We start from the raw sequence: 15,869 nt of genomic DNA, 5'->3' as shown, positions 1-15,869 counted from the left end.
ATATATAATATATATAGGACGACATTCTCCCATTTTAAAAAGCATGAGCCTTGTTAGTATTTATAACACGAAGACAATCATATATTAGACACATCACCCATTTCAGGACCCCGAGAGATATCTTTTCTCTCTCTCTCTCTCTCAGCAATACATTCTCTCATCCTCCTATCATAATCTTTAAGACACATCACCCATTTCAGGACCCCGAGAGATATCTCTTCTCTCTCTCTCCCAGCAATACATTTTCTCATCCTCCTATCATAATCTTTAAAATGAGGCTTATTTAGCCCTTGTTTCATAAGATGCTGAATGAACCGACATTTCATTGTAGTAAACTCCAACGACGAACACCAACACATGTATTTGCTTTTGTTTTGTAAGACTGTGTCTCCGAAAGTTATTTCAAAAGAGCAATTTGTTATGTTTTAGATCACATATGACAATATCCGTTCCACGGAAGTGGCTTTTAAGAAAGCTTCACCGAACATCGAAGCTTCTTCAAACGAGCCCTCAGTTCTCGATCAATGTAGGTTCAATTAACTTCACGAAAACTCACAACTCTCGAGGATCCTTTTTATGAGGCAAGTGTTTTGTGATATTTCAATGAGTCTACAAGTGTAGGCCCGCATGATCATGCAAGCCATCCTCCATATTGATACTACTAAATAATTATGGCTTTTTATGTTGTTTTCTTTGAAAGACCCATTTTAGAAAACTTTGATGGCAAGAAAAGGCTTTTAGCACAAACTAATTAACTCTCAATTTAATTGGTGATGTAACTTTTTAAATGTTTGATATTGACACACTTGAAATAATAAATTACAATTTCAATCTAAATTTTATAGAAAGTCAAATCACAAATGACAATAATTGTAAATATCATTTTGCAAGAATTATCTAATTTTTTCAATCTGAAGAAAAATGTTTCTTTCATAAATCGTCTAATGTAATAATGTTGTTGAAAATGATGTTCTGTGTACCGATTTGATTTGCAGAATTATCTAATTTTTTCAATCTGAAGAAAAATGTCTCTTTCATAAATCTTCTAACGTAATAATGTTGTTGAAAATGATGTTCTCTGCACCGATTTGATTTTTTTTTTTTTTTGGCTCAAATTGGAGAAAATGGTGTGAGGAAAATTATATAAAATTTGGAGGACGAAGAAGAGGTGGGCGGAGCCGCGAGGCATTGGAAGAGAGAGGAATTTGATTTCTGGGGAATGGAAGATTGAAAGAGAAGGAGGAGGGGGAAGACGAAAGTAGGAATTTCAATGCTCAGCACGCTCTGAATCGATGGTTGCGTCTTTCAATTTAGGCGAAAGCTGTGGGATTAGAGTCTGGAAATTTTTTATTTAGATTTGATGAAGATCGGACTTGGTTTCGATTCGTTACTGACTTAATTCAACAGTAAGTGCCATACTCTCATAGTTCGATCTTGGTTCAGAACTTGTCGGTGATTCCGTTCTGAGGTGCGTGTTTGTATTTTATTGGTCTAGGTTTCTTACCTCCGCAATTTGAAATTGTTTCTGTTGCTAGGTTAGACGTTAGTCTTTTTTTTGGGGGTGAAAACATTTGAAATAATATTAGGGAAGAAACTGTTTTGGATGTTCAGGTTGTTCTTGTTTCTATGTGTAGATGATTTCTGACTTTGTATGTGTGTATTCGTTTTTGTAATTCTCTTTCCGCGTTTCATTGTCATCCTTGGATCTGAGAGGGATATTGGGACATGAATGCTTTCTTGGTTTGATAGGGAAGGATCTCCTGCTCGTTTTATTTTAGGTTTTGAGTGGGTTGGACTGATTTTATGCGGGATTTCTGTAAATCTGAGTTTAAAAAACTATTATTACTATTTATTTATTTAATTTTAATGAATTTTGACATGACTATAGTGGTTTATTGAACTCGGTGGATATCTGCTTTCTGTTATCTATCTTTTGTGCTTTGCGTAACTCCATAATGTGTTTCTTTTTGTCATAAACAAATGACAATTTTTGTATGAGATGACTTCAGAACACAACCACATCAGTCTTGATCGTTTAATTTAAGGGCCTGTTTGGCAACAAATAGGAATTAATTGAAATTGTATTTTGTAAATCTACTAAATTTGTATTTAGTAAATTCTGGCGAAGTTAAATCTTTAAAATTATTTGTTATGATAGATGTTAAATCTGTTTAAATTTTAATGAAGTATTTGGAATTTTTGTTTCTATAATTTTGATTTAAAGAAGGAAAAGAGGCACATTGAGTGAATTGGTGTGAATCTTTTAAATCCTACGTCTCATAGGATTTACTTAATCCAAGATTTATCCAATAATCAGAGAAAAATGAGATTTAGGGTATGTTTGAGATAGCTTTCTGTCAGCTTATCTTTTCAGGCCGCCACCATAGTTTTGTTTGGAGATTGCTTTCTTGCATTTTTTTAAAAATTTATATGGTTGAAAGCTGTTTTTTCAACCCGAGCTATTAAATTGTCATGACTAACTGAAAGTTGTAGTCTGACTTTTTGAAAATAAATATTTGTACTAGTCACCCCAACTTTTTAAAAAGTAATTTTTTCTACAACAAATTTACAATTATTTCTTCAAACATCTGTAGCTGCCCCAAACAGAACCGTTAGATAAGTTGTAGAATTTTTTAGACTTAAAAAATTGTGATACAATATTTAGCCTAAAACTTTGGGCTTAAATTTTATTAAATTATTCAATGAAAGATCCGTAGGAGAAGCTTAAATCTTAAAATTATTTGACAAGAATTGATCGATCATTTTTAGTTGACAACAATCTAGTTTACTTAGTACATGATAACTTTGTTCTTGCTTGTGCATGTGAAGTCATGAGTGCTCTCATTTTTCAGAGAGGAAATGCCACCATCAACAACATGGGGTTGGGACATACAAGGGGGAGATGTCTCAATGAAGAGAAATGCTGAAAATAGATTGATATAATAAGTTTCTTATGATTACTTTAGGTTTCAATGGTCATCAAATATATTTTTTTATTCCTTATTTAGGACTTGGTTTAATGTTTGAGAAAATGAACATTTTATATTTGCTTGGGGATTGTCATAATCCAATCCAAACCAAAAAGAATTATTTCATGAAATGAAAGCCCAAGTCATCTTAGGATGCAAAAAAAATTAATAGAAGAAAACTGAATTGAAATAAACATATTCAAACTATACTCTATGATGTGGGTGCTTCGTTAAAATCAACATACACACATATCTCACCATTTGTTGGTTTTGTTTTCAGTTTGGAATTTAATATTTCATATCTACTTTGCTCTATACATTTGTTTATTTTGTGCTTCTTCCCACATGTGCAAGGCCCATCAATTTACCTCTTTGAAATGATTTTAAGGTGTAGGAAATAATACTTTTCTACTACTTTGCATACCGAGTAGGGTTGTAAGTGAGCCGAGCTCGAGCGAACTCATGCTTGGCTTGTGTTCGACTCGTTTGAGATTAATTTTGTTCAAAATTGTTCTTAAACATTGTGTTCATGTTTGACTCGATTTACAAATACTTGATGGTGTACGATTTGAAATTGATTCACTTAAATTAATTAGAAAATAGATGTATGATTCGAATTTACACCATTCTCATGTCATAAAAAGCACAAAATGAGATGATCACACGAGTTGCAGTGAAATATATTATTATATAAATATTATATATAATTTTCTTATTTTGAGTTAAAATCAGCCGAGTACGATCGAACAAAGGGTTGTTCATTTTCGACTCGTTTATAATTTGAGCTTGAAAAAATTATTGGTGTTTGGCTCGCTTACTTAATGATGATTCAAATACAAACTACTTAAGGAGCCGTACATTAGTTGTTCTCAAACAACAAACTTTTTTGACAGCCTTAATAACATGTGTATATTGCACAAGTACATTACTAGGCACTATGAGGCGTGTCAAGCACAAATGAGCAGAATGTAATATTTGGAGTTGTCATTTTAACAGCCCACTGAACTTTTTTTATTGTTTTTGTTTTTGAAGCTTAATTTTCTTGTTTCTCATCCAACCATTAAAAACACATTCATCATGTCTAAGTTTCACTTAATAATGCATATAAATTCTCTTGGTGTTGTTCTAGTCATTTTTTCAATTTATTTCCTAAATACATGCTTTCTTGTGTGGGGTTGTATTTATAAATTTATACTCTGTAATTATAAGAAACATAATTCCACGATTCTTTATAAATATTTTGTTGTATTTAAATTGGTTTGGTTGAGGCAAAGTCAAACCCAACTTTAGACTTCGGTCTGTTTGGGTTGTTTGCAATTGCCCATAAAAGCTATTGTAGAATACTGCAGGGAAAGTAGATTCTTAAAAAACTGCTGCAATTGTTATAATCATTTTATTTTTAAAAATTTCAACTAATAAGTTTCTTATAACTAACACACTTTAATAATTTTTTGTAAAATACTCCATAATCATCCCCTGAAGTTTTGCGAGCTCATTCCTGCCATTTGACTTTCTACTTATAGGTAAGGGTCAAGGTGGACACTACATAATTACCTCAGAGGCCATGAACCACGTGAAGGTAATTGTTTTTAAGCCATGGTCAGTTTTGTGATGACCAATTGGCCAAGTTCTTTAATCTGAATGCTTGAAGTAATAATAACTTGGGGTTGATGAGAATTAATATACATGAAAAACTCAGAAAACGTTAAGGGGAAAATATGCAAGAAAATGATCGAAAAACCAACATCCCTATATCACAAAGGCACGAAAAAGATTTAGCTATTCATAGAAAAAAGAGATGACACTAGGAAATCCATAAATTATAATGATGCAAGTAGCATTACCAAGTAAAAATAACTTACAATGGAGGTTCTCCTTTTCTCTACAGCACTTGATTTCTCTCTCATACATGGTTTTCTGTAAGAAAATAAGAAAACAAGAAGAAAACAAGAGAAAATGAGTTTTGGTGATGAGTACTTTAGTTGACTGCATTTTAATTGGTTTCTTGTTGAGTACTTCTTGGGTGAAAATGCTTTATAAATTAGTAGTCAAATTTGTTTGCTAAGTACCAAGGGCCAAATCTCATGGATTAAGCACTTTGGCAACTTGGTATTTTAGAGATTTTTGATGTATGACTTTAAGTTCATATATGATTTTGGTGAATTCAACAGTTCTTAGCCGCTGAGATTTGATTAGGTCTTGTTTTCACCTTACGCTAAGAAGGCTGAACTATATCAAATTGAGAAAAACACATTTAGAGAAAAAAATAAAAGGGTTGGGATTCCTAGAGAAATGCCATGTATTCCCCCTGATCTTGCATGCAGGTGCTTGCTACTTGATTTTCTATTTATAGGCGAGGGCCAAAGTTGACATTATATAATGGCCTCATAAGCTATAAACCATCACTAAGGTAATCAGATAGGAGCTGTTGTTGGTAATGTGGCGATTGAGCAATTGTCTCGTTTATTATAAATGCTTTGAATGATCGTTGTGCATGGGTAAAAAACTAACTTTTTCGTTGAGCATTGCAAGTGAATAGCTTTAATTAACTGTTTGGTAAGTATTTCTTCGATGGTATTATTTTGTAGGTGTGATTTAGCGGTATTTCATAGTTGAATATTGAGTTGCCAATTCTGGTGGATCAAATTTCTTTTTTCTAACTTGATGCTTTGGAGATCTTCAATGAGCAACTTTCAATTTTGGCCTGTTTTGGATAAATTCTGCATTTATTAGTCTCTAAGACTATTTTGTTTCATTTATTAGTGTGGTGCACTTGACTTGGGAGGATATACATTTATATTTATTTTCTAATTCTCCTTTTGTTTTATAAAATTGAGAAAAACAGAAGTATGAAAACTTTCAACAAATTTGTCTGATGTCCTTCATAATTCATGCTAAGTGTGATTTAATGAAATGGCATTAATTTTATCAACTTCTTGACTTTTGATCTTTAAATTTAGTTTTTTTGGGTTTCTTTTGAGATATTTTCTTACCAACACATTTCATGTGTCATTTTTGCTCTTTTTACTCAATGAATGAATTCAATGATTTGGCTTGCTGCTATGTGATGAGATATAGGGAAGCTCTTCTTAAGCAAAAGTATCTTTATCCATGGAAGGCCTTTGGCCTAAAAAGGGTGATTTTAGATGGACCACAATTGTGTCAAGAGCTTTTGCCAAATTTAAGGGACTTTTGAGTATCTCACTTATGCTGAGATTACCTGAATTTAGCAAAATTTTTTAGGTATTTTTTGTGATTCTAGTGTTGGCATTGGAGTTGTCCCTAAGTAGGAGGAACATGTTATTATTTACCTAAGCAAGAAGTTGAATAATTTACATCAACATCACCTGTTCAATGAATGATTTTTTTTGCGGATTAGCATCATTATCTTATATATATATTTATAGATTTTTTCCTCTTTTTGAATCTCGTCACTCTCATATATTTGAATGCTTTGAACAAATTGAAATTTATATATGCTAAGTAGTTACAATTTTTTTCAAGGGTATACATTTGTCCTCAAACATAAAGATTTTATTGAAAATAAAGTGGTTAAAGCACTTAGTAGAATACCCACTTTTTTATAGATAATGAAATAAAATCTTCTTAGTTTGATAAGATGATATATAATATTCTGACTACCGTATCGATCCTTGAATGTACGAGTTCATGACAAGAGGAACCTTTACTTAACTTTGACTTCTATAACAAAATATTTACTTTTTTGTGGGGCTCATTTTTTTATCATTGATTTTTCTCTCTGCAATTTTCATCAAAGAGTGGCATGCCATAGGAGTGGCTGGACAGTTTGCACATAAAAAGCAATAGCCATGATCGAAGATTAATTTCATTAACCTAGTCCTGGAGGATACTAGAAGCAATACCGGCTTGATAATGCTCAACTCGGAGCCCAACTTTGATGGTGTAGAACCCAACTATAGTGCCGTGGCACTCGACGAGGATGTCCCGTGTATGTTGCATAAAAATGAATGCCAACAATCCTCCTGATCGCTTTGGGTGGGAGCTTGACATTGCTAACTTTTTCTCTTATTCTAACATCTCACTGTTTATATATCCAAGTGTTGGTAGGTTGCTAAAGATGATCCCAAGTGGAAAGCGGAGATGCATGAGGAGCGTGGGGCTCTTGATAAAAATCGAACATGAAAAATCGTACCATTACCAGTGTGGAAAAAACCATTGCTAACTTTTTCTCTTATTCTAACATCTCACTTTTTCATGGAACATTCATTGCATCATTGGACTTTGTTTATATATCCAAGTGTTGGTAGGTTGCTAAAGATGGTCCCAAGTGGAAAGCGGCGATGCATGAAGAGCGTGGGGCTCTTGATAAAAACCGAACATGAAAAATCGTACCACTACCAGTGGGGAAAAACAATTGGGTGCAAGTGAATCTTCACAGTGAAACAAACTCCAGAGGGAATGTTTAAAGGTATAAAACTTGATTAATGACAAAAGGGTACAGTCAAACCTATGACATTGACTGCGACGAAACCTTTGCACCAGTAGCAAATATGAGCACGATAAGGACACTAGTTTCTCTGACAGTGAATGATGGATCGAGGTTACACAAACATGATGTGAAAAATGCTTTTTTTCATGAGGAGCCACTCGAGGAGGTATATATGGATATACCACCAAGAATCAGTACATCACAAACAATTGACAATGTGTGTAGGCTCACGAAGTCACTATATGGCTTGAAGCAGTCTCCTCAAGCCTAGTTTGACAAATTTAGAATGACAATTTTTAACATGAGATCAACAGATCAATGCAGACCACGCAGTGTTTTTTTGACGATATGAACGTCACACTACCATACTTGTTATATATGTAGATGACATAATTATCTCCGGTGACGATGAGACAGAGATTGCTCATTTAAAGGGAAGCTTGGGTAATCAATTCGAGGTAAAGGATCTAGGACAATTTGATATTTTCTTTTGATTGAAGTGATTCGTGGACCTGAGGGGATGATCTTATCCCAGAGAAAATATGTACTAAATCTCCTTACATAAACATGTATGCTAGGACGCAAACATGTAATCTCTCCAATTGATCAGAAGGTCAAGCTGAGTGCAGAGACAGAAGAACCTGTTGATCATGAGATATACCAGAGACTGGTGGGCTGCCTGATTTATCTGTGCCACACCCGACCCGATATCTCTTCTGCAATAAGTGTGGTGAACTGCTACATGCATGATACAGACTGGTGGGCTGCCTGATTTATCTGTGCCACACCAGACCCGATATCTCTTCTGCAGTAAGTGTGGTGAACTGCTACATGCATGATACAAGGGTTATAAGGATGCAGCGTATTAGATCCTGAGATACTTGAAAAGTGTACCAGGGAAGGGGCTGGTCTTCATGAAGAATGGACATTTAAACATTTAAGGCTTTTGTGACTCTGACTGGGCAAGTTGTGCAGATTACAAACAATTTATCTAGATACTGCATGTTTGTAAGGGGCAACTTGGTCTCTTGGAAGAGCAAGAAACTGTCGGTGGTAGCAAGATCAACAACAGGGCCAGAGTATATGACCATGGCATTAGGGGTTGCGGAGATGATGTGGCTGAGAGCCTTTTTGGCAGAACTCGAGGTGGACCAGGGAACTCAAATGAAGTATTGCTACGATAACAAGTTAGCAATCAACATTGCCAACAACCTTGCACAACACGATAGAACCAAACATGTGGAGATTGATAGGTTCTTCATAATGGAAAAGCCGAATAACGGACTACTGGAACTAAGCCATGTAACTACTGAAGAGCAACTGGCTGATTGCCTCGTTGAAGGACTTAGTTCATTGGAGTTGTTTGGATTATGTGACGAGACGGGCTCAGTGGATATCTTTTGCCCATCTTGAGGGGAAGTGTTGAGAGTTATGTGTAAAAAGGATTATTTGTGGGTTTATTTGTAAACAGCTGTAACCTATTAAGTTTAGGTTATGAATGAAATAATTAGGTTTTTTGTACATTTCTTTTCTATTGTATTTCCTTTTCCATTTGAGCCGCGTTGTAACCCTAATGCGGTATTAATGAAGTTTGTTTGTGTGTTTCCGCTAATTTCTTTCCTAGTTTTTGTATCAGGAAGTCTAGTTTAACATATTAACTTCAGAACTGCAGGGTAAATTTTAGGAATATTTAATTCTTTCTCGATGTCATTAAATTACATTTCTGCCTGTTACCTTTGTACTTCTTACCGATTGATATCTGTGACTTTTTCTTTTATTGTTGCACAGGCTGCAGTGGAACATATCTGACTTCCACATTGAAGGAATGGAACATGATTATGGAATGAATGATGTGGAGGATGACTTGGAAGAAGAATTTCTTGGAATAGGGATGGGACACTCAGAATCTGATGATGATGAATATGTACATATTGTACGATAATTTCTTGAAGACATCTTTCTCTTTGAAAGCCAGCTCCATCCTTTTATTTTGAAAGATTTACATAAATACCACTCAATTCTTATGTTACCAAACTTCAAATTTTACATACATACCACCTTGCCTATGCATGAAAAGATGTATTTCACTTTTTAAAAGTTTAAATGGTGGTATTTTTGATATGATATGAAAGTTTTGAATGTTACAAATGTAAAAAGCAAAGTTTAAGTGTTGGATAGGTAAATACATAGGAATTGGGTGGTATGTATGTAAATGCCCCTTTTATTTTCTTGCTGATACATACTTGTTTTGAGAACTTGGCAGTTTTTCCAAATATTTTTCTTAAAATTTTATTTATACTTCTAACAAGATTTTCATGCAGAATGGTAGAATAACAGATACTTCGTCAGCACAAGCAAGGAAAGGAAAGGACTTACAAGGGATTCCCTGGGATAGGCTAAGTATCACGAGGGCCAAGTACAGAAAGACTAGACTAGAACAGTATAAAAATTATGAGAATGTTACCAATTCTGGGGAATCTTCAGCGAAGGTACTCTCAGAAGACATTCTGTGTTTTTTATTTTTGTTTTGCTTGTCTGAACTTAACTGTTGTTGTACAAAGGGATGCAAGCCAACAGAGAAAGGGAAGATGTATTATGAGTTTTGGCGCAATACAAGGTCTGCTAAATCGACTATTCTTCATTTTCAGGTAATAAAAAGTCATGTCTAAATTAGGAATCTTCATTGTGTTTTCCATCAATAATTTGTTTTTTTTTTTTTTTACTTTTAGATGACACTTTGATTACAGTTTTTGCCTGTGAATATAAGGTTATTGTTATGAGTTATATTATTACCTTCATGGTACATCCCCCAAGAAACATAAGCTTATGAATTCTGAATGTAAGATGTTAGAAATGTTTGGACAGTTTGGTGATTGTGTTTGAATAGAGATTGTTATTTCATTACAAGATATAATAGAAATTGAATGAATGTTAGATGGAGGAGAAAGCAATGACTGTTAAATGCTACGGCTTTACTCCTCAAATATTGATGGGGTTGATAACAATTTTGTGGTCACAATATTAGGGCTTTAAATAAGCAGTTACAGATGTTAAAACTATATCGATTGAAACTTATTATGTTGATTTTTTTTTTTAAATTTAGTATTTTTTTCTTATCAAAGTTATTGTAGAGAATTTTGGGGTGCAGATTAAAGCAAGTACATAAAAAGAGTAATTTTAACATTCTCACACCAAGGATTTCCCTGGCGAATTAGGGCATCTTGTGTGAAAATAGAGAAACATTTGAGGTAAAAAAATTATGAAGATTTATATTTTTGCTAGGTGTTAAGAAAACTGGAAACAAGCAAACCACATATAATTGGTTGTCACAAAAGATTCATGATTTGGTGCATAAACAATTGGATATATTATCAAAATAAATAAATACATAGCAAGTTAAAAATGACATATGACTTGTCTCTGTCATATATGAAATTATGATATTTAAGAGAGTTGACAATTGATATTAATTCTGAAGCAATGCATGATAACTATAGATGGAAACCCGTATTAAAGTTGAAACTTCTAAATAAAAATTCTCACAGATTACTTATACCAAGGACGGCGTAGATATTTCTATTAAAATATTTTTTATCAATTTCAAGCTTTGTGTGGAACTTTTTGCTATTGGTTATAGGCATCTTATTGGTATCAATACTAATCACTTAAAATCAAATTATTTAAGTTTTTTACTATTTGCATATTCTTTGAATGAGAATATTGATTTAGTCATGATTGTCTTTGCTATTATTGAAAGTGAATCTAAAACAACATGACAATCGTTTTTAGAGAATTTGGTTTTGATTATCATATTCTTAGTTTTTATTTTCAGATATAGAGAAAAAATGATCATGTGAAGCCATTGGGAATGTTTTCTCACTTGTTGAGAGTATATAGTTTGCATGCGACATCACTTCTAGAAGAATACTAAGAAAGATTACTATTGTCAAGATAGTAAGGAGATTTTTAACATTTTTTAGATAGTTTCAAATGTATACTCAATTGCATGAGTTTAAAGATGTTTGAACTGTTAAATGTTAGCACATATTTTCATTTATATCTTCTCAATCCATCATTTAAATTGTCCAAATATAAATTTTCACCTAGCATTAAAAATTAATAAGATACATATATTATGATCGAATTATTCAATTCATAGATTAGAGAAACTAGATCTAAACCTATAGTTGATTTGGTAGACATGATTAGATGAATGTTAATGAACAAGGAACTGAACAAAAAATGAATTTATCAAGGAGGAGAGAGAATTAGTTTTATTTGATGGGGAGTTTATTAGCGAAATAATAATTAAAACGATAATTTTATCATCAGACAATAAACAAAGTTCACAACAAAGGTTGAAGGTTATCATGAAAGATACTAGATTGATATTGAGACTAGATTGTAGTTGCAGATACTTACAAATATTTATGCTATCATGTATTTATACAATTATTTTTACAGGTGCAAATGAACATCCACATATAACATGTATATGCGTATCATTTATACAATTATTTTTACAGGTGCAAATGAACATCTACATATAACATGTATATGCAGAGGATTCTTATTACATCTTTAGACAAATTTATATTTTTTATCAACACCCCAATCATTTGATACTAATGAAGTTGTTTTTAATACAGGCATCGATTGATATATGAATGTGCTATCTCCACTCTACTAGAGAAAAAGCAGTGAAATGCAAGCTTTTATTATATCAAGGGTGATATTCACTATTTCTTCTAGTGGAGATACCGTCTTCATAAGCTAGTCAATATTCGCATTAAAGACAACTTCATTAGTGTCAAAAATCAGGGTGTTAGCAAAAAAATATAAATTTATCTAATGATCTATATATGTGTCACAATAGTTGCTTCTTGCACCTATAAACATAGCTACATAAATACATAACAGCCTAGATATTTGCTAGTATCTAAACTTGCACTGTCTACTCTCAATATCAACTTTGTGCCTTCCATGATGTCTTTAAACTTCTGCCGTATATTTTATTGATTGTCTGATAATATAATGATCACAACTAATTATTCTTTCTCTAGTGTACTTTTCATCAGATAAAATTAGTTCTCTTTATATTGATAAGTTTATTTTTTGTTTAGCTCTTTGCTTTATTATCATTCCTCTAATCATATCTTCCGATTCAACCACTTGTTTAGATCCAATTTCTCTAATCTATGAATGGATCTATTCGACCATAATATACTTATTATAGTATTTCTTAATCTTAGACAATAAATCTCATTTTGACCAGTTATATGATAGATTGAGAAAATATGAATGAAGATACAAGTTAATATTCAACAATTCAAGTATTTTATTTTCAAACTCATACCTAGTATATATATTTGTAGCTGCAAAGAGGTGCTCTGAATCTTTTGACAATATTGACAATGGTAATATTTCTTAATATCCATAGTTATCACATGCAAATTCCATGCTTAGCATATAGAAAAACATTCTCGATGACTTCTCAAAATTCTTCTTCTATATCTTAAATAAAAGTTAAGGGGTTAATCTTATAACCAAATGAATCAATCAAATTCTCTAAAAAATGCTTAGCATATAGAAAAACATTCTCGATGACTTCACAAAATTCTTCTTCTATATCTTAAATAAAACTTAAGGGGTTAATCTCTAAAAGTTAGCCAATTTTTTTTTCCTTCACTTTCAACAATGACGGATAATCATGAACAAATCATTATTTTTCGTCCAAAAAATTTGCAGATAATAAGATACTTAAATTTTTTGATATTAAGCGAACAACATGAAAATCAATAAGATGCTTACTACAAATAACAAAATCTTTCACACAAACCTTGAAATAGATAAAAAAGTTTTGATATAATTATTTACAATGTCTTATATTTAAGTGATATGTGAGCCTTAATTTTTATTTAGAAGTTTTAAATTTCATGCGAGTATCCAACTATAGTTATTATCCACTATTTTGAAATTAATATCATGTGTCAGTTCGCTTGAAAATCATAATTTTATATATGATAGAGACAAGTCATATATTATTTCTAAGTTACTATTTATTTATTTATGCAAGTTGTTTACTATTTGTTCAACAAATCCCTAATCCCTTGTGCCACCACATGTGACCTATTTTTTTCTAGCCATGTTAACACTTGGTCAAAGATGTAAATAGTTAAATGTTTTACTTCCAATATTTTTCCATCAACACACAATGATGGTTAAATTTCAAAGGATCAACAGAATGAGATTCAATCAATATATTTTAACATCTACAAGCTTTTTTATTCAAGGCCTCAACATCGTGTGTTTCCAACTCCATTAAATTATTATCAACCTGGTCAATATTTGAGGAGTAAAACTCTAGTAAAACTCTAGCATTTGACAATTATTGATCTCTCTTATAGCAAATGTCTATTCATGTAACATCTTGTAATGATATGACAATTTTAGTTCGACCAAAATCACCAATCAATCCCATCATTTCTATTATCTTACATTCATAGTTCATAAGTTTATATATCTTGAGGGATGTATTACTTCTTTAAGGCTATAAGCCCTCAAATTACTCTTTTAATACTTTCACCCACATCTTCTATCTCCAAATAAAAAAAAATGACACCACCAATCTCCACCTCAAACACCACCACATCCATTAATCACTTTACATTAAATCCCATTTTATCATGAACAATGAGAGTGCAATTTAGATTATCAACCCATCTTGATGCTCTCTAAAGACCCTCTTCTTCTTTTAACTATAGCCCTTTTAGGATGAGATTTTAGTGTTATTTGGAATCAATTTAAAAGAAGAAGCCTGCACATGATATCCAACCTCCACAACTCCTAAGTTGAGATATTCACAACAAACAATAACCCATGGTTTTGATAATGGTTTCCCTCCCATTTGTAGCAAATTATATTCCTTATGCTACATTGCTGAATTTGAAAAAAAGGTCTGCTTGGCTATGATTAAAACAATGTGCTTATTAGAGATTTGATTTGACATACTGTCCCGTTAGAACATTCATTTTAAGATCATTGTAATGATTGTGGTTGGAGAAGATCCAACCTATACTAGTCTTGTGAGGAGTAATTTTTTGTATTCTTAAAGATTCACAGGTGACCCCATTGAAACATCCTTGGAACTCATGAGCAATCTCATCTCACGGGTGCTGCAATACAAAGTGGAGTTATCCTTTAACATTTAATGATGATAAGAGGTTCCTTAATTGAACCATCATAGCCCTTACAAACAAGTGTCACATGAGTGGTTCGTAATTAACTAAAAGAAATTCAGATGTCAAATCATTTTTATCAATTTTGCATATGCAGGATTATGGAAATGTCATCTTTCCACGGCACCAATAATTTGAGTTTATATAAAATAATCATTGTTACATCTATATAAATTTTGTTGCTCTGTTGTAGATTATTTGTGCTAATTGAAGGTTTCTTAGATTATGTTTTCTTCTCTTTTATATAATTTGAGTACTGTAAAGGTCAAGGACTTCTTATTCCATGTACTTAGACAGCTTGTGATTGATGTTCCCTTACAAATAATGCAGTAAATTTATCTGTCTGATATTTATTGTTAGGAATTAAAATAATTTTGTTGTTTCTTTTGGTACTTTCGCAATCAAGTTTTTTTTTTTTGTTGCTACAGCTAAGAAATTTGGTTTGGGCTACATCAAAGCATGATGTCTACCTTATGTCAAATTACTCTGTCTTCCATTGGTCGGCTCTTACTCGGCAAAAGTCTGAAGTGTTAGACGTTTCAGGTCACATTGCGCCATCAGAGGTGATCCTTCCATGAAAAATGATGTCAGCATCTTATTTTTTTATTGATCATTTTTATTTTAATTTTTTTATGTTTTGATTTGAATTAAAATATTTTTGGTTATCGTACCTACTTTTAGAGGAATTAAGTTGATGTGTCATACTTTAAAATTATGGGAGAGGGTAATTGAACATAGGTTAAGACGCATCACAAAAATTTCTCATAATCAATTTGGATTTATGCCGAACAGGTCTACTATGGAAGCTATACATTTACTGAGAGGTTTGATGGAGAAGTTCAGAGATAATAATGAGAATCTACATTTGATTTTTATTGATTTAGAAAAAGCTTACGATAAGGTTCCAAGAGATATCCTTTGGAGAGTTCTCAAGAAGAAATGTGTTGATATGACTTATATTCAAGTCATTAAAGATATGTATACTAGAGCTGTTACTTGTGTTCAAACTGAAGGAGGATTGACAAAATATTTTCCTATTTCTGTTGGTTTACATCAGGGATCGACTTTAAGCCCATATCTTTTTGCTTTAGTTATGGATGGTCTTACTGGACATCTACAAGAGGATGTACCTTGGTGTATGCTTTTTGCTGATGATATTCTTCTCGTGGATAAAACAAGAGAAAAAGCCCA

The 15,869-nt window shown here is 32.5% G+C and overlaps 1 protein-coding gene across 1 annotated transcript in view; it reads left to right on the top strand.

Moving 5' to 3' along the window:
- Window positions 1–1,117: 1,117 nt before the first annotated feature.
- Window positions 1,118–15,869, top strand: part of LOC110024361 (uncharacterized WD repeat-containing protein C2A9.03-like) — a 20,517-nt gene continuing 5,765 nt past the window's right edge. Inside the window, exons 1-5 of the mRNA XM_020724281.1 lie at window positions 1,118–1,406; window positions 9,229–9,373; window positions 9,762–9,929; window positions 10,002–10,088; window positions 15,107–15,241. Of these exons, the coding sequence (XP_020579940.1) occupies window positions 9,266–9,373; window positions 9,762–9,929; window positions 10,002–10,088; window positions 15,107–15,241 (498 nt within the window). The 5' untranslated portion in view covers window positions 1,118–1,406; window positions 9,229–9,265. The remainder of the gene's footprint in view (window positions 1,407–9,228; window positions 9,374–9,761; window positions 9,930–10,001; window positions 10,089–15,106; window positions 15,242–15,869) is intronic.

Source organism: Phalaenopsis equestris, unplaced genomic scaffold (genome assembly GCF_001263595.1).
Source record: "Phalaenopsis equestris unplaced genomic scaffold, ASM126359v1 Scaffold000255, whole genome shotgun sequence".
NCBI classification, from domain to species: domain Eukaryota; kingdom Viridiplantae; phylum Streptophyta; class Magnoliopsida; order Asparagales; family Orchidaceae; genus Phalaenopsis; species Phalaenopsis equestris.
The sequence above is the reverse complement of the archived record's forward strand: the minus strand, read 5'-3'. Positions and strand labels throughout refer to the sequence as shown.